We start from the raw sequence: 20,395 nt of genomic DNA, 5'->3' as shown, positions 1-20,395 counted from the left end.
TAAGTATGCCCTATGGTACATGAAGTTAATGAAGCTTTCAGTGTTTGTCTTACCAGAGAACACATAATTGGCCTTAAAGCCCAGGTCTCCCTGGGAAGCATCACTCTGGAAATGGACCCAGAGCTCTGGAGTGAAGACCACAATGGGAATTGTAGGAGTGCTTTGCCCACAAAACCTGGCCAACTGCTCCCCATTTGAGTCACCTGAAGGAACATGTACAAAGTTTAACAAAAGCAGATAGACAGATAGATAGATAGATAGATAGATGGATAGATGGATAGATGGATAGATAGATAGATAGATAGATAGATACTTTATTAATCCTGAAGAAAATTTAGGAAGCAAAACGTACAAAGGGTATACAATCCATTCATCCATCAGTTTCATATTGATATTGATTTGACACAGTATGTTTGAAAATGTAACATAAAATGTAATAACAGCATTTCAACTGCAGCACACCTCAACATGCACAAAGGTGCGAGGGCCTGATCATTGTTGCTTGCAGCTTTAATTAGGACCTGAGCACCAAGTGGTGGTGCGACAGCCCTATTGTATTTCGAAGAATGAGGGCCCAAGCACCAAGTGAGTGAAGGCCCTATTGTATTTTGAAAAATTGTTATTATTAGGGCCCAAGTATTGAGTGGTGTGAAGGCCCTATTGTATCTGAAGGAATTATATATTAGATTTTTAATTTTGCCATTTGCAGGCATTGTGTTTTAATGAACTCCTCCTAGAGATTTAACCCGATTTAATCTTCAAATTTAGTGAGTGTCATCTAAAGAACTTTGCAATGAAAAATTATCAAAATGGTGAATTTTCTTTGAACTCTGTTGCTGTGGCAACACAGCAAACTTCAATGTTTTGCCATGAAAAAGGAAGTTGTGTAAGTCAAATGTACATTGTCCAATCTTCCCCAAATTTCTTGTGCTTAATAAGAGTCATGGCCTGAATACATCTACAAGTGAATATTGAGTCATAGTCATTGCACCACCTACTGACAACAGGAAGTTACAGGTTCTGTACTTTTACAAGCCCTGACTTGGAGGTTGACCAGATCCACTTCAAATTTGGTCAGAAAAGCTTTAAGACCTTGATGATGCGATAATGTGAATCTTATGAGTTTTCATGGAACACTGTTGCTGTGGCGACACAGAGAATTTTGATGTTTTGACATGAAAATACAAACTGTTGTAACTTGACTCCATATTGCCAGATCTTCCCCAGATTCCACATGCTCGATAAGAGTCCTGGCCTGAAGACATTTACAGGCCAATATTGAATCATAGTCACAGCGCCACCTACTGGCAACAGGAAAGCCCCATTCTTTTACTAACTACTCCTATCAGCTTAACAAGATCCACCTAAAATTTGGTCAGCTAAGTTGTAAAACTTTGATGATGCTAAATACTGAAGCTTTTGAGTTTTCATCAAAAGCTGTTGCCATGGCAATGTATTGTTCGCCATGAAATAGGAAGTTGTGAAACATGATATCTAATATGGGTCTTGGGCTTGGGTGTGGCAAAATGGCTTGAGGACGCCCCCTAGAAAATTTCAAAGTCAACGCCCCCACTTTTAAATTTTACGTAGGTGAATGAAATTTGGTGGGCACATGTATCATGTCCAAATGCACAAAAAAACACTTGAAGCCATATCCTAAGTCCAACAGGGAGTCAGCCATTTTCACATAACTTTTTTTGCCCCGTTTTTGCCATTTGCAGGCACTGTGTTTTAACAAACTCCACCTAGTGATTTAAACCCACCAACTTCAAATTTGGTGGATGTCATCTTAAGAGCTTTTTCGAGTTATCAAAATCATGAGTTTCGCGGAATGCCCTTGACATGGCGTGCCAGTCAATTTGCATATTTCGCCATGAAACAAGGAATTATTGTAACTCCACTAGACTTTGTCCAAACCGGCCCAAATATCACATGCTTGATAAAAGTCTAGGCCTGAACACATCTACATATCAATATTGAGTCATAGTCATAGCGCCGCCAACTGACAACAAGAAGTCATCTGCCATTTTGGAGCAAAGTTGCTTTGATTTTCATTTAATTTGGTGGGATCATTTTTCTCATCATTCTACCCAGAAATAATTTTTTTAGGAATTTTTTCACCAGACAGGAAGTCAGCCATTTTACGAACACGTCTGAGGCCTTTGGGATGCGCAAAAACTCATGAAAGTTTGCACCTATGTTCAAACTAGTAAGTATTGCGATTAGTATCACAACTGGGGGAGGGAGAGGGAGGGGGAGGGAGAGGGACAGGGAAAGAGAGAGAGAGAGAGAGAGAGAGAGAAAGAGAGAGAGAGCAAGAGAAGCAGTGGTCGAGCAAGGTTTTTTGTTAGGTTGGCTAAACCCTGCTTATCCTCTGCGGCCGTCTTGAGTGTCACTACCATATGTCTCCCAGTGCTCTATTATTCTGACACCCAAGACCCGAAATGAATGTGCAATACCCTCAGGTAGTTCATCCTAGAGCCAATGGTCTCTGTGTGGGACTTACCTAAGCGGAACTGGAGGTAGTCTGATTCACAGGTCTGGTGGTTTTCCAGGTGCAGGTCCTCTATGAGCACCACAATGGAGGAATTGATGTGCTGTGGATTCTGGATTAGCCACTCACAGTTAAGGTTGTTGCTGTAGTTGGACACCAGGTATCCAGGCGAAGTGAAGCTCCCACCCACTGGGTTGTTCAGAACCCCACCACATTCTGACAAAGGCAACATGAAAATGTAACTGGGGCACAGACAGACTCACAAAAATTGAACACAAACACCACAAATACCTCATTTATGACAATGAGAAAGGACAGTACAACACAATACAATTCAACAGAACCATAAAATTGAATCAACACTCTAATAAAGGCTCAACAAAACTGAAAATTATAACCTTTATGATGTTTTAATTGCAAATTACTTATTTACTCATGTATTAGACAATATTAGGTGTACCAAATAACCTGGCAACTTAGGGTATTTTCACACCTGCACTTTTTAGTCTGGTTAAATTGAACTCTGGTTCGTTTTCCCCCTTGGTGTGATTCGTTTGGGCAGGTGTTAACACAGTAATTGCACTCAGGTGTGGACCAAAACAACTGCACCAAGTCCCTCAAGAGGAGATGGTCTCGGTCTGGTACCAAACGAACTGTAGAGTGGTTGGCATGTGGGGTGAACATTATTTGACCTTGATTGGACCCAACTACTAGGTGTACTCTGCAAGTTTGAGCTGAATGGCTCCTGTAGCCAGGTGACTCTAGAAAGCATGGACCTATCTAATTGCCTCTCTGTCACCTCTGCTAAATTTGTGCACTTCTGTGAACTTTTTATGAATAATATTGGACATTATGAACATTGTGGACATTATTGAACTTTATGAGAATGATAACATATGAGTATGAGTCACTCACTAGGACAGGGAAATGGTCAGCTCACCCTCCTGCTGACTCTGCTACCTGGCTGGTCAAGGTTTTCAAATGTAAACATCAGAGTAAACATCGGGGAAAAAGTGGAACGGATAAACACCAGTGGTGATCCCAACCACATGGACAAGCAAGCTTTTTGGAGTACTGTTGGTACTCTCTGCTGTATTGCCCAACAAATGTCTTTTAACATCATAGGTGTCTATAGCCCCCCTTCTGCAGATGACACTTTCTATGATCAATTCACAGAAGTCTTGAAAGAGTGCAATCTCAACAAAGAATTATTACTTATGGGTGATTTTAATGTGACCTGGGAGGATAAATCTAAGAGGAAAAAACTAAAATTTATCACAGAGAAATTCCAACTAGAACAACTAGTAAAAGGCCCAGGAGGATTGTAAAATTCTCCAGTACACAAACTGATCTGATATTTACTAACAAACCAGAAAGAATAACTAAAAGTTAGAATTTAATCACTGGCTTATCAGATCATAACCTAATCCTATGTGTGAGAAAACTGACTAAAAATATATTTAGAACCACAGCAACTAAGCCAATGATCCTTCAATGTATACCCAGAGCTAGGTAAGAAGAATTTGTCAGTGAAATTAACAGTTTGAACTGGGATTATGTACCGTCTTCTGATGATCTGGACTATGGCTATGATACTTTTACTCACAGAATCAACTCTGTGAGGGAATTTAATGTGAGGATACAGATAAAATCTAAAAATAAAAACAATTTACCGTGGTTTGATGAAAATTTGTGGAAACTAATGAAATCTAGAGATGCTGCACTAAGGACCACAATTAAAACTAGAAGAGACACTGTCATGCTGATTTCTAAATGTTTAAGGAACAAAGTTTTCCAAGAGGCAAAAGAACTTAAATCTCGTTTTTATCTGAATATATAGAACGAGGCAAAAAGCAACAGTAAATTGATCTAGAAAAACATTGATATTCTCATAAGGAGGAAGCCAAAATTTTTAGGAGATTTAAACTCAAAATACAGGAAAAGTTAATTGAAGTTCATCTTGCTGTTTCTTCTGTCTTTAATAATTTTTTTCTTGAGTCTGTATATGAGCTAGGAAAAAAATGTGCGAAAATTGGATACTGTTCCTATAGATGCTACAGGCCAGGTTTTCAAGCTTGTATAGACTAATGAGTTACAAGTAAACAAAATCATCAATTCCTTAAAAAATTCCAAAAGTACAAATGCTTTCCAATTTGACACCATGTTTATTAAATCACACAAAGATATTTTAACTCCCCCCATTGCTCATTTAATTAACTTGCCTATTAAATACAGCTCCTTTCCTGATGACTGGAAATGTGCCATTGCTATGCCCATTTTTAAATCTGGAGTCCGCCTTGAAGCCAGTAACTACAGACCCATAAGTATACTGCGAGTACTCTCAGAGGTTGCTGAGAAAGTTGTCATTGAACAACTGACAACATATCTTAATACAAGCAATTTTGGTCTACATCATATGCAATTTGGCTTTATAGCAAATAATTCATTAATAATAATAATTCATTCATTCATTTAATTCAAGACTAGATAATGGGAGAGTAGCTGGCGCTGTAGTTTTAGGTCTGCGTAAAGCATTCAACACAGTCAACATGATGTTTTAATATCGAAACTAACTAACTAAATTTAACTTCTCATCTAGTGCACTGGCATGGATGTCTTCATATTTATCTAATAGGATACAATGTGTTAAAGTTGGTGACACACTGTCCAGTAGCGTGAAGTGCACAATGGGTGTTCCACAAGGGTCAGTGTTAGGTCCCCTATTATTTAGCGTATATATTAATGATCTCTTTCAACAGTGTCATGATGTAGAGCTACAAATGTATGCTGATGACACTGTTGTGTACATACATGCAAAAACAGCTGATTTAGCAGCTGCTGAGCTAACAATTGTGTTGGAAAGAACTACACATTGGCTTCATCAATCAAGTCTGAATCTAAATGTAAACAAGACAAAGGCATATTTTTCTATAAAACCATGGTACAACCTCCTAATGCTGATATTCTCATCAAAGGTCAAAGGATTGACATAGTCACTGATTTTAAATATCTTGGTGTGACACTGGATCCAAATTTGAACTCCTAGAAACATGTTTAAAAAAACAGTTAACACCATAAAGTACAACTCAGCATATTTTAGACATATTAGAAACTATCTCTATTTGGACACAACCAAGATATTTATATGATATGATATGATGTGATTCTTTCCCATATGTCTTATTGTATTATGTCATCATGTTGGGGGCAGGCTGGAGAAACAGCCATAAGACCTCTTGAGTCCTTATACAAACAATATCTACAAACTCTGGACAAAAAGCCAATGTGTTTCTATCACTGTAGGGTACTTGAGAGATACAGTTCACTGAACTTTGAGAATTTTTGATTATTTTCAAATTTCTGCCTTGTCTATGACATGGTCCCTCCTCCACTATGTGACTTTATGTACATTCGCTCAGTAAGTTCTATTAGATCTTCCAGAATATCCTCTATATGAGATTGTACCATACCATTTCGTCGCACTGCATTTAGGTAGTCAGTATTCTCTGTAAAAGCCACAACTCGGTGGAATGCCCTACTTGACAATATGAAGAGCTGCAGTTCCATCAGTATGTTTAAAATCAAATTAAAAAGCTACTCAGCTCTGTAACCACTGAATCTAAATTTCATCTCATGGTCTTTTCATGAACACAAATAATCTTGTTTTTAATTTGGCAAGTTTACATTATTAATTTCTAGTTGACATTGTGGGTGTATATGATGTGCTATTGTGTGTAGCTTTGTATTTTGTATAATGTGTCCTGTATGTTTTTTGCTTGTGCTGTTTGTCACTGTTCTGTAATATGTTTTAATTGTGACCTGCCGAATGGACTGAAGATGAAAATTAGCTATAAGCTAACTCTGATACAGTACATCAAATGATAACATTTATGTTTAAAACTGTACATGGTCCCAATAAATAAATAAGATCAGATCAGGTGTGCTTTGCATTCTGGGATGAGGCAGAGCATGCCAACTGTTTCTAGTAGTAGCAGCTAGCCAGACAATGAACCACGGTCTGACCAGGACTAGCAATGAGGTAAGTTGCCTTTGTGGCAGATTAAGGTTTTCTCCTTTTTTTATTCCTGGTGCACTGAATTGTCACCAGGTGGATTCAGTGAATCCGCTGTGCGCTGATTACTGGGTGGTTCAGCGCTATACCTAAGCAGGTAACTGTTCCTTGGATGGACATTTCTTCCTCTTTGTGGAGCATGATTTCTGTGCGGCTGGTGTGTGCACAGTTTGGCGTACTGGCATGTCTGCCGTGTTTCCTTGTGATTTGGTCTCCCAGCAAAAGTGTGTATTTTTACAGTCTTCCTGTGCTGCACATTCATAGCATGTGTTATTGGCATTATATCTGCTTCTGCTGTCTTGCTTTGTAGCATGGTCTGCTCGTCTTCCAGGTCAACGACTGGAGTAATATTGTTTCGCTTCAAGCCCTTGTTTAAACACATTGTCATTTGTGTGTCAGGGTAGGCTGGCTCAATTTTATTTCACTAACTTTAAACTACAAAACTAGTTTAGCTGATAGTGGGCTACAGTCATACATGACTCAACAGAGAAGGCAGCTAGATGAACTGTATGAAACATCAAAAACAGAAAAATGAGGCCTTCGATTTGACTGTTGAGGACACAACAGGAGGCAGAGGAAAGGAGATTCCAGCCTACGCAAGCTCAGCAACACGCAAATCATCAGATGTTTATGCACCTAATGGTCACTGTCATCACTGCTTTTCGTCTTTGTCAATATAAGCACCAACAATCCCCACACTGGATTCAACCAGCTCCCATGGGTCAACCACTGCTAGTGCCTGGCCTATGCATCACTCACTTATGCCACAGCAGTCCATGTCACCTATGGCCCAAGGACTACACAACACTAACCAGCATGTCTACAATTTGTAAATATATATATACACAAATATATATATATATATATATATATATATATATATATATATATATATATATATATTATAGAGGGTTATACAGCCACTACAAGATAATCCTATTTTTGCTGATAGCAGTTCTTGATTGAAAACAAATTGATATTTTATAGGTGCACATTTACCAATGGCCACACATGTACATTTTGTTTTCTTTTTTGTATAGAGCAGATTCAAGGCACTGATGATAATTTGTAGCAGTTTGCACAGTGAAAGAAATAAGAGAATGAACAATTTGGCCTTGCACTTTGTTTTGTTATTTATTTTCATTTTGCACTTTCATTGCACTTAACTTTGTTGAAAACTCAACACTGAGAAAACCTTGAATGTTTGCTAAAGTAACATTTTGCTGAATGTTTTGAGATGTTTTGTCAAAAAGAAAAACTTTCTTGTGATATGAAACTCCGCTACCTCAGCAATAAACTTTTTGTTACAGTTGGGAATTGTCTAACTTATTTACATTTCAGCTGTCACTACCTGTATGTGGCTGAACATTGGCTCCACATACTGTACATGTAATTAGTTATTGTGCTGAGTTGTATGACTGCCTCTAGGCAACACAACAGTACAGTTAAAGATTGCAGCATTGTTTCATGGTATAAATGAGCTATATCGTTGAAGAGTAGGCATACAGTGCATTCCTGATCTCATGACCCCTCCTTTCTCTGCTCAAAGTTTTTGTCATTGCCCAGTTCATCAACTTCATAATCTTCATCATTGCCTCGCTCATTCAATTGTTCATTGTGAATATGCTATGTATTGCATAACTTTTGTTAGGCAATACACAGCATCCAGAGATTATGCAGCTGACAAGGGTAATGTGTGCCTCATTTTGTTTAAGGAGGCAACTCCATCGGCCTTTGAGGCATCCAGAGCTTCTTCCTACAGTCATCCATGCCTGACTCAGCTGCTGATTACAGTTGAACTGTACAGCCCCTCTGAATTCTGGAAAAAGCTTCATAAGCCAGGGGAGTAATGGATAGGCTGAGTCGCCCAGAATGACCAGAGGCACATCTATTCCCTCAAATGTTTCCATCTATCTTGGTAATAGTCTGTTGTCATGGCCTCGATCATAAAGTGACAAAAGCACAAAAACATGTGCGTCATGGATTTCGCTAGGTTGTCCAACATTTAAATCCCCAAAATACATGCTATTTGTCTACCACACCTTATAAAATGGCTGAATACTGTCCCTTTTGATTGTAGTAGTCTGCTGGTGCACTGGGTGGTCCGTTGATATTAATGTGTGTACCATAATTCACCAATAGCACCAGCAACTTTAGGGAATCTCCACTTGTCATGAAAACCTTGCACGATTTTCCTAAAATCAGCTGCAGTGGGTGTTTTGATGCAGCGTGGTTTCATAATTACATTTGTTGCTATAACAACATGCTGGGTGATGATGCAACAAGTAGACAAATGCCAAAAAGGTGGGAAATAGATCTGTACTCAAGGTTGGTCATGTGAAAGAAAATTGAATAGGTTGGTAGGTTATCATTTTATAAATCGTTTGTATATATGTTACAAATGTTGTCAAACTAAGGAGTCAATGTTTGTTATCAACTGAATGTGATGTAATGTCATTGTCATTTTGGGGATACATGTTGGTGAAGAAATCCTACTCCTAGGCTAGTTGAACTCTTGAACCTGTTTGTATCTGAGGATTGCTTGCTGACCTCTGGGTCAGACCAGACTGTTTTTAGCTTTGCTTCTGGAGAGGTATAAAGCTGTCTAGTTTGGGTTCACAATCTTTAGAGAAAGGGCTGGCTTTAGGGAAAGGGCCAGCTGAACAACATGCTTTCTCTCCAAAAATACAAGATGATTGTATTTTTGTTTGTGTGTGGACATTTGTATAATTGTTACTGATGATGTGATGGACTGTACAGTGTCTACAACTGCTTCAACAAGTAACAATGTTTAATGCTTTCTTTATGTCTCCATGTGCCTCTTTCTCACGAGAAAATTTCCACAACAGTCACTAGTCTCCACAAGCAAACTGCAATTCAAATCTCTACAGACAGGGGTCTTCTGCACTATGTGTTCTGACAGATCAAGTAGGGCCAAAGTAAATCACACAAATGCACAAATGTGCCTTTTCTCTTCCTGAAATTCAAAAACTATTCTTTGTCAGTCCAGATGTTATTAATTTGTTCCCACCATGTGTGGGAGCATGGGTTAATTGAGATCCTCTTGTAGTGGAGGAAGAGAGATGTATTAACTCTCTTATCAGTGTGATGCACAATTTTTAAATGATGATGTATTCCGTAGCCAACTACCCACAGATAGATTCAAATAGATGGTGAGAAAAGACTTAACATATCACCCTTACCAAACACGTCTTTGGTTTAACATGGTGAAGTTAGATGTTTTACATGCTCAAAATTAACTCCCTTTTTCTGCTCAGTCATCTGAAGGCAGCACGTCTTCTTTTGCAAAATGTGAAGTAGTATAGTGTTTTCAAGACATAAATAAGTACTTGTATTGAAAGAGTGATTTTTCTGAAGAAATAGGAATGTTAAGATATAATGTTTGAAGAGTTTCAGGTTGAAGTTTTCTTGTATTATTAAACAATAGTCATATTGACTGTTTTTTGTCATGAAGTAAGAGTTGTGTTGAATTTATATTTGAATATGTTTCTGAAGGTTTAATCTAATCACATAACTATTAACTTTAATCAAATATGGTAAAAAATATTGTATATTGAATTGTACTTTGAATATTGTATTTATTGGGACAATGTACAGTTTTAAACATAAATGTTAACACTTGAAGAACATCACCAGAGTTAACTTAAACTAATTTTCATCTGCAGTCCCTTACAATTAAAACATATAACAGCACAATAACAAACAGTACAAAGCAAAAAACACACAGGACACATTATACAAAATACAAAGCTACACACAATAGCACATCATATACATCCACAATGTCAACTAGAAATTAATAATGTAAGCTTGTCAAATTAAGATTATTTGTGTTCATGAGAAAACCATGAAATGAAATTTAGATTCAGTGATCACAGAGCTGGGTAGTTTTTAGCAGATTTTTAAATTTGGTTTTGAATGTACTGATGGAACTGCAGCTGTTCATATCATCAGGTAGGACGTTCCCCTGAGTTGTGGCTTTCACACAGAAAGCTGACTGCCCAAATGCAGTGCTACGAAATGGTATGGTACAATCTTGTATAGAGGATATTCTGGAAGATCTAATAGAACTTACTGAGCGAGTGTGCATAAGGTCACATAGTGGAGGAGGGGCAAAACCATTTAAAATTTTATAAACCAGGCACAAATTTGAGAATAATCTAAAATTTTCAAATCTCAGTAAATTGTATTTCCCCAGTACCCTACAGTGATGGAAATGCATTGGCTTTTTGTCAAGAGTTTTTAGAGTTTGTTTGTATAAAGACTCAAGAGGTTTTAGGGCTGTTTCTCCAGCCTGCCCTCAACATGTGATGCAATAAAAGAAGAAAGAATGATAGCATGCACAAATATATCGGCTGTGTCCAAAGAGAGCCAGTTTCTAATGTCTAAAATTTGTACTCAAGTTGTACTTTATGGTTTTAACAATTTTTTGACCTGTTTCTTAAAGTTCAAATTTGAATCCAATGTCATACCAAGATATTTAAAATCAGTGACTGTCAATGCTTTAACCCGTGATGAGAATATCACCGTTAGGAGGTTGTACTATGGTTTTAAAGAAAAGCATACTTTTACACTACGTGTCACATTTACCCATTCACACACACATTCATATGCTGAATGCTACCATGCAAGGCCCCAACCTGCCCATCAGAGGGAACTAACCATTCACACACATTCATGCATTCATTTTTTCTAAATATTGTCTTGTGGTTTATCATGTATCCTCAAGACGATAAAGTATTAATAAATGTCTTCATTTATCCAAAAAGTGGTTGTTTATTTGAGCTGCAGTAAACAAAGGTCACTGTTTGGGACAAGAATTTACGATGGATTAGGATTAAGGATTAAGGATTAGTGCTTCCTCCTGGCACTAACATATCCTAACCAAAAAGGAGGTGGTGCCCACAATAAAGACGTAATTAATTAATATAGTGATGCGAATGATTTGCGAATAACATATAACCTACCTGGCTTCTCCTTTTTCTTATACCTACAACTCAGAGCATCCAAGCATGCTCATGGTGTTCCCTGGAAGCAACCTCTCTATACCCATGAACTCCATCTTTTATTTAATGTGGGAGTTCGGTCAAGTGGTTTAGTTTCCAAGGTCTATAACTTGTTACTGAATTCTTCGTGTGGTCCTCTCACTGTTCATCAGGTGTGGGAAAGAGAGTTTGAACATCTTGGTGGTGAGATCAATTGGTTTACAGTTTGGGATAATCTGGACCACACATCTAAAAATCCTAACCATAAACTTATCCATTTCAATTTTTTACATAGACTTTATCTTACCCCTAGAAAATTCCATCTTATGAAACTCTCACCCTCTCTGTTTTGTCATCTATGTACTATAGGCTGTGTGGGCTCTTTTGTACACATGTACTGGAAGTGCCCTGGTGTGGCTGCATTTTGGAAAGTTGTAACTTCTGCATTATCTAATCTTCTGGGGGAGCATATTCCATGTTGCCCCAGATTGTTGATTCTGAATGATACTTCAACACTTAACCTGCCATCTACCAAATTTTTTATCTTATTTGCAGGTATTATTGCAGTGGAAAAAATGCTAGCTCTTAGATGGAAACCTCCTCATTCCATTACTTATACTCAATGGATGATGTCTTTCCTAAGTATTTTATACATGAAACAATCCATAGCTAGAATACACGGAGCTAAAGAATCTACTGTCCAGTCATGGGCCTCTGCAATAGCAGAGGTTAAACAGATGCTGGTTTGAATGTGTTTTCATGTGACATTATAAGATATGCAATTGTAAGTTGATGTAATGTTGTAATATTATGCATTTCTCCAGCATGTATCAATGAACTATTGTGGGTTGGGAGGAGAGGGAACTGGGCGCCACATGGGTGGGAGGGAGGGAAGGATTACCCTTTGTTAGCTACAGGGTGATAAATATCTCAAACATCCAGTCCAATAATGGATTTTTCAGCAAACTAATTGAATAAGTATTACTTCAGTAAATATTCAAGCAATTTCCTAACTGTTAAGTTGAATGGTATTGGTATCGTCTAACAGTTTATTATCATGAATTATGAAGGCAAGGGCTTCATGTGAATCGATCAGGCCAAGTAAACATAAAGTGTATTTACTTTTAAAAAATAATTTAGAACCACCACCCTTGCCAGTTATGCTGGGCTGGTTTAATAAATAGTAAAATGGCAAAGAGGCTTTCAAAATGAAGTTTATGCCAGTTTAATCTAAAAGGCCTCTCAATAGTGACTTATGTAACTGAACACCAGTGGTCCAGAATACTAATAACTAATAAAGGAAATGGGAAACAACAATTTAAATTTGCAGGACATCTATGTCCTGACTATATACCATCTAGACACAGTTAACTTTTTTTGATAGTTATGAAAATGTGTGTAGGACTTTAGTTTTAGTTTTGACTAGGGGAGTGTCTAACCTGCAGGGTCCTCTGAGGAGTAAGAAGCCATGAAGCCACCATTGGACACTGAAGCGTCAGTGTGGAACACAACAGTCATGGTGTTGCCGGAGGAGTGCAGCTGGGTGCCTGCTGCTACTGTACCACAAAAACGCTGCAGGAGAGGCGCATCGACTGCCAAACCATTCAGTACCTGGAGGACCCAGAGTTTTTTCATGGAGACACAAGGGCACAGAGTGTGTAACAAGGCAGCTTTACAGGATTGTAAAGAACCCTAAGATGTAGTGATAACTTAAACAGTGATCACAAACAGTGACAATAGAGTAAGAAACTATCAAATGTCCAGTAAGGTAAGGTAAACATGGAAATTTGGCCTTTTATTATTGTCAGTTATCTCATCTCATCTTTTCAGCTGCCTTTAAAACAGTGTGTGGTATAACTTACAATTATTTGGTCAATGATGCATGATACAAATACTTTCAAGGTATGTTAATGTGATAATGACACATAAGGAAATACTGTTAGAGAGGGACTCACATCAACAAAGTCAAATGCACAGGAAGTACCAGAGCCTTCCAGCCGCAGGTCATTGATGGTGAGAGTAATCCTGCGGCCTGGTGACACCACCAGCTCCCAGCGACACACCCTGCTGTGTGGATACAAGTTGGGGTAATTGGGAGAGGAGATGGTTCCTGAGGGAGCATTCAGCTCTCCTCCACAGGCTGCAGGAGGAGGAAAGGAAGAGGAAAACAGAGTCTTTCAATATGAGAAATAACATCTTCTGATGTGATTAAATATACATTTATTTATCTCTGTGAGCTAAATAAATTTATATTTAAAAATATCAACATATGTATAAATAAATGTATAACGTTCATATCATATTGATACAGACAGGTGACAAATTAAAGGAAAAACTGGCACAGGTCTGAATGCTTGACTATAGTGAGAGGATCTGGTGGCTCTGTTATGCTGTGGGGAACATTTTGCTAGCATGGTTTGGGTCCACTTGTCCCCTTAGAGGGAAGGGTCACTGCAAATCAATACAAAGTTGTTCTGAGTGATCACTTTTATCCTATGATGGAACATTTCTATCTTGATGGGAGTGGTCTCTTCCAGGATGACAATGCCCCTATCTATAGGGCTCGAGTGGTCACTGAATGCTTTGATGAGTTTGAAAATGATGTGAATCATATACTATAGCCTTCGGAGTTACCAGATCTCAACCCAATTGAACACCTATGGGAGATTTTGGACCAACGTGTTAGACAGTGCTCTCCACCACCATCATCAAAACATCAAAACAAGATACTTTATGATGGTTTTTCCTTTCATTTGTAACCCATCCATGTGTCACACATGCTGTCATTAACCTGTATTTATTTTGACTTTGCAAGACAATAGACTAAAGAATATAGATTAATAATATTTAATAATAAGTAGTCAGCAGCTTACACTGACTGATGGTTAGAATGTAGTATTTATGAACTGTAAACAAATATACTTCTTGTTTGCTCCTTTGTCTGACTTTAGAAACAAAAAAACGCGCTGAAAGCACAGCACAATCTGAAGAAGGGTTAGCCCATAATCTGAAGAAGGGTTAGCCCTTCTTCTGAAGAAGGGTTAGCCAAAAATGAACACAAACTCCAGATTGAGGAACACTTTCACAACAGCACTGACCCACAGCGCATCTGGCAAGGCATACAAGTCATCACAGATTACAAACCCCACAATGCAGCCCCCAACAACAGCAACAACAGCAACAGCAACAAAGATGAATCAGCCACAGGAAGGAGGTACAGCACTTGGCTGCATCAATTAAACATTAATATAACCATCAACAGTTATAATTTGGGTGATTGCCGCACTCTCCCCTCCTTGAGGGAAAAAAAAACAAAACAAAAAAAACAGCCTTTAGAGTAAGGCAATGACAATGTCAGTCTTTTTTTACTTTGTTTATAAGTCTATCAGGCTTTTATCCTTCCATAGAATCAAACTCATATGCCAGTGGGATGTTGCTGTAATTATCCATGCTTTCAATTTCCCAGGGGAACCAGATGGTGTAGCAGGGCCCATTGGAAATCCAAAGAAATCCTCATTCTCAGTTTCTGCCTCAAATATCTCCTTCAACCGCCGCCGTTGCTGCTCTTCCACTTGCTGTGCAGTTGGATAGCAGGGTTTGAGGCAGGAGATGTGTGCAACCCGTCTGTCTTCTCTACTCTCCTGCAACACAACCTCTCAGTTGATATCCAGCCAGTAGTCCCCTGAGTGGTCAGTGGAGGTTGACGTTCAACCGGGGTAACTCCTGTGGACTCCTGTACAGCAGGGTTCAAGGCAAACCTGAACTCATGAAGGTGTTTGTCCCAGTGTTTATGCCTGAAGCCGACATAGGAGGCTATCATAATCTTTAAGGTACGGTTTACTTGTTCTGTCAAATTTGTCTGACACATTCCATGTTTTGCAGGTAGTTTGGAAGATGGAGGACACAAATTGGGAGCCTCTGTCAGAAAGGATGTAGTCCAGTCAATTTGGCAATTTGTCACATGCTGCTCAACATCTCTGCTCAGTTTTGGCCAGTAAACAAGCCTCTCCATCCTACGGTAGGTTTTGTATCTACCGAAGTGGCCGACGAGGGAGTCTTGGTAGAATGTCATCAGAAACTATGAACGAAGACTCTCAGATATGTATATCTGGTACAAGGTTTTATAAGGCAAACTTACAACCAGGTAGATTAAATGGTAAAGAGGGTACTGTTGTTCACCTGTATTTCACCGTTCTCTACAATATTTTGGTAGGGGGTCTGACATTCAGGGTCATTCTTCTGGGCATTCCACACTACATGGATTGTGATGGGTAAGTCCTCTGAGGACTCCATTGTGGCAGACACCATGTTGGCACAAAGGGGACCATGAGTAGAGTCATTACTATCACTCGAAGCTCTAAACAGGGCATCTGGAACTGTGTTATACCTGCTTTTTCTGTACTCCACAGTGAAGGTGAACTCCTCGAGCACGAGAGCCCACTGGATCAGTCTGGTGGTGGGTTTGGTGGTTTTGAACACTAATGGGAGTGAAAAATGGTCTGTAACCACCGTAAAAAGGCGTTCATCCAGGTAAACTCTCCACTTCTCCACAGCCCAAACTAAAGCCAGACATTCAAGCTCCATAGCAGAGTAGTTTTTTCAGCTGGACTGAGACTATGGCTGCCATAAGCCAGGATTTCTTTATTTCCTAGGTCAGTCCATTGGACTGATACAGTGGCAAGGCCTACCTCATAGGCATCCGTGTAGACCAGGAATGGAAGATCAAAATTCGGATGATCATCTCCACTTGACAGTATCCACTGTTGAGGTCTAAAGCTGAGAATACTGTGGCTCCAGCAAGGGACTCAAAGATTTCCTGGATGGTAGGAATGAGATAAGCATCAGTATGTGTTCTGGCATTGGGTTTTCTGTAATCCACACAGAACCTGGGTTTTCCACTTTTCCTGGGGACGATTACCACTAGAGAAGCCCATGGTGAAGATGGAGGTTCTATCACATCACCTTCCAACATTTCATCCACAATCTCTTTTAACACCTTCTGCGTTGGTGGAGAGAGACGGTAAGGTTTCTTTTTTATAGGCAAATCATCAGTCAGAAATATTTGGTATTTGAGCAAACCAGTGTGTCCAACTTTGGTGGTACAGACATTGTTGTTGTATTGCAGCATCTCTCTCATTTCCCCTTCCAGATGGGAATCTTGAATTTGCATCCCACTGAAGAACGCAAAATCCAATCCTCAAGCTAGTGCTGGAGAGTCCATCAAAGTGGATAGTCCTGTTCCCCATTCGCTAGGTATAAGGGAATGCCTATCCACAGGTTAAGTCTGGCTGTAGGTGGTTTAATGGGTGTAATGATAGTGGACATCTCACTGACCATACCTTCAAGACATTGGGAGCATTTCCAAACCTCAGTTTGTGGGTGAGTGACACTCTGTACCATGTGACTTCAGCTCTTTCAATAGTTCTGTATGGTGGTGCTTTAAATGCCAGTTAAATTTAGCCACATATTGATAATGGATGTAGTTGAATTGCTTGTCCATGGCTGACTTCAATTGTTGCATTTGCTCATCATAGTATGTGGTGATGTCTTTTGAAAGTCCAGTCAAAGTGAGCTTGAGCTCCTCCTTTTGGCCGCTCTGTTCCATTTAAGGGAATGGATTTTTTCCTGTTAGTGTAAATGCAGAGATTCCTGTCTTGAGTGCATGAAGTTGTGGCATTTGATGAAGCAGCACCACCTTGAGGAATAGAAAGCAGAGGCAGCGTCAGGTCTGAGTTGCCAGAGAAATCCATGTCCAAGAATGAGTAACCTGTTCTTGGTGAACCAGAGATTTGTTGAGGGTCCCTTAACACTCCATTGTCTAACACAGAACTTTCTGTATCAGGTCCTGTTTTGTCTTCCTCAGAGGAAATCTCCAAGATGTCCTCCAGAGCCAAAGCAATTGTTTGCTCACACACAATTCCAGTTATTATTTCTTTTGTTTCAAATTGCAATAAAACACCTTTCCCAAAACATAGTCTCTTATTTTGGTTTAGTCCTTTTATTTATTTTTTAATTATTTTGTCATGGGAGCCATTTATTAATGTAGCGGTTCGAACAAACTTAGACCAGTAAGACTCAATTGAGTCAGACTCAGTATCAAACCCCACAAAGGATACATGCATTTAGTTTGAGGAAATGTTTCAAAACAAATTAATTTATAAATAATTGTAAAGCGGTGGAAGAAATCAGTTTAAATAATCTTAACCACACCACCAGTCAAAATTTCAAAAGATTACATCAGGGCAAAGGTAGTAAGAAAGCAAAATCCTTTATAGTTCAGTTTAGGTCCATATATTCACTTCAGATTTTAATGACACACAAATACTCCACTTTGAGTTTTCCTGGTTATCAGTTCATTTCAGTTCAGTTGAGTTTACAAAATAATCCACTTCAGGTTTTCCTGGTGTCTCATAAACAAACTCATAACAAGGAAGTTCAGTTCAGTTTAGTGCACTCAATCCACAAAACCCCAAAACCTCAGTCAAAAAAAGTAAAGAAAAGAGAATAAATAGACACCCGGCTTTGGCCAACTCAGTTACTGTGAGACTGTGGTCTACAGAGTCATTTAATCATTGGACCCCTGATGGTTTCCTTGGGAAGCATAAGAAGAATGAAGATAGTTTTTCAGCTTCACAATGGCACATAATGTGAATCTGGATGGACGGGGACTTAAACATGGCCAAAATGCCTGTGGTAGGGCTTATGAGACGGAGGTTGAACTTCTCCCTGCTCCTCACTTGTCAGCGTCAGACAGCATACTGATTTTTGTGTCAGATAATATAAGAATGTAACATGGCTGGACTCCTAGAGAGCGGGTAAAACAGAGCCATATTACTGGCCGACTGGACTGGTGAGGTGTGGAGGTGAGTGAAAAAACACAATATGGGAAATCACATAACATAACATGACATGATCCAGAATGTGAATGTCTGATTTTGAGATCATACAGGAAACAAATCATATTGTCATGTAAATTTACCAAATAACATAAATGACAAAAATATAAAAACTTTCAAATCATCTTTCAATTGTTTCAAAATATCATTTTTTACATGACAGGTTCAATAGTTACAATTTAGGTTATCACCACAAACTAAACATTCACACCAGCAAGCTCAAGAACCGTTTTTTCATTCTGCTGTTCCCCTGCTGAACTCCAAGCATGGACTGTGAAGCATTGTGACTGTACCTCCGCTAATTTGTATATGTCCCTATTTATTTCCTTATTTAATCTGTGTATATCACCCCGCTATATATGTTCTATTGTACATATCTATCCTAGCCCATAATATTTATTATATATTTATATACAGTGCTGCTTGAAAGTTTGTGAACCCTTTAGAATTTGCTCTATTTCTGCATAAATCTGACCTAAAACATGATCAGATTTCCAGTCCTAAAACTAGATAAAGAGACATCAGTTAAACAAATGAGACAAAAACTTTACACTTGTTCATTTATTTATTGAGGGAAATGATCCAATGTTACATATTTGTGTGTGGCAAAAGTATGTGAACCTATAGGATTATCAATTCATTTGAAGGGGAAATTAGAGTCGGGTGTTTTAATCAATGGGATGACAATAAAGTGTGGGTCTAGGAGGCCCTGCCTTATGCAAAGAAGAGAAATCTGGGTCCTCACTGTCAAACTCTGAGCTTCACAATACAGGTTTATGGAAGTGTGTCATGACTCAAACAAAGGATATTTCTGAGGACCTTAGAAGAAGAGTTGCTGTTAGTCATCAGGCGGGAAAGAATCATTTCTAAAGAGTTTGGACTCCACCAGTCCACTGTCAGGCAGATCATGTACAAATTGAAGACATCCAACACCATTGTTACCCTCCCCAGGAGTGGTGGAACAACAAAAATCACACCAAGAGCAGGCATGTAATAGTCCAGGAGGCCACAACGGACCCCAGGGTAATGTTTAGGAAACTAAAGGTCTCTCTTGCACTGGCTATAATTGGTGTTAATGAGTCCACCATCAGAAGAACATTGAACATCAACGGCGTGCATGGCTGAGTTGCAAGAAAAAAAGCCACCTCTCTCCAAAAAGAATATTGCTGCCGTCTACGGCTCAAGACTACGTGGATAACCAGAAGGTGACTGGAACAATGTTCTGTGGCTGGATGAGACCAAAATCAAACTTTTTGGCTTGAATGAGAAGTGTCATGTTTGGCGATGAGCAAACACTGCATTCCAGCGTAAGAAACTTAAAGAGGACATATTATGCTCATTTCAGCCCTAAATTTTTATTTTGGACTTCACTAGAGTAGCTCTGCATGATTTACAGTTCAAAAAACTCCTTATTTATCTTATACTGGTCCTTCATGCAGCCCCTCAACATACATAGTTTCTCTTACACTCTGTTTTAGCTCCTGTCTCTTTAGGCTCCCCTCCCGATGAGCCCACTCTGTTCTGATTGGCCAGCTTTCCATATCTGAGTTGTGTAACTTCACTGTCAATGTAAACCAAACATTTCCTGCTTTACTACTTCAAATTAAAAGCTTTTAAAAATGACTAACAGAGTTTTATTGTGAAGATTTTACACAAAGTAAAAACGTGTTCCTCACTGAATTAGCAGAGCTTCCTTAGCGGTGCTGAAAACCGGTCGAAACAACAACATATGGAGCTATTTGGAGCTATTTGTTCAGCGGATCAGTTAGAAATAATGCAGGGAGGAAGAGTACAAGCAGAAACAGTGAGATGTTTTATGACAACCAGCACACCTCCAACAAGTAAAGTACTTATTTTACTTTGCTGTGCTGTGTAATGGAGTCGTGGCTTGGTGTAACTACTCCCGGAGCGGAGCAGTGAACTCGCA

The 20,395-nt window shown here is 39.0% G+C and overlaps 1 protein-coding gene across 4 annotated transcripts in view; it reads right to left on the bottom strand.

The window, feature by feature from the left end:
- Positions 1-20,395, bottom strand: part of cubn (cubilin (intrinsic factor-cobalamin receptor)) — a 172,891-nt gene that overhangs the window by 48,459 nt on the left and 104,037 nt on the right. For all 4 annotated transcript variants that reach the window (XM_044339395.1, XM_044339397.1, XM_044339396.1 and 1 more), the window contains 4 exons: positions 13,528-13,712; positions 13,012-13,183; positions 2,507-2,710; positions 54-203 (listed from right to left, as the gene is read on the bottom strand). In XM_044339395.1, the coding sequence (XP_044195330.1) occupies positions 54-203; positions 2,507-2,710; positions 13,012-13,183; positions 13,528-13,712 (711 nt within the window). The remainder of the gene's footprint in view (positions 1-53; positions 204-2,506; positions 2,711-13,011; positions 13,184-13,527; positions 13,713-20,395) is intronic.

The sequence above is a fragment of the Thunnus albacares genome, chromosome 21, assembly GCF_914725855.1.
Source record: "Thunnus albacares chromosome 21, fThuAlb1.1, whole genome shotgun sequence".
NCBI classification, from domain to species: domain Eukaryota; kingdom Metazoa; phylum Chordata; class Actinopteri; order Scombriformes; family Scombridae; genus Thunnus; species Thunnus albacares.
Note: the sequence above shows the minus strand (reverse complement) of the source record. Positions and strands in the feature narration are given on the sequence as shown.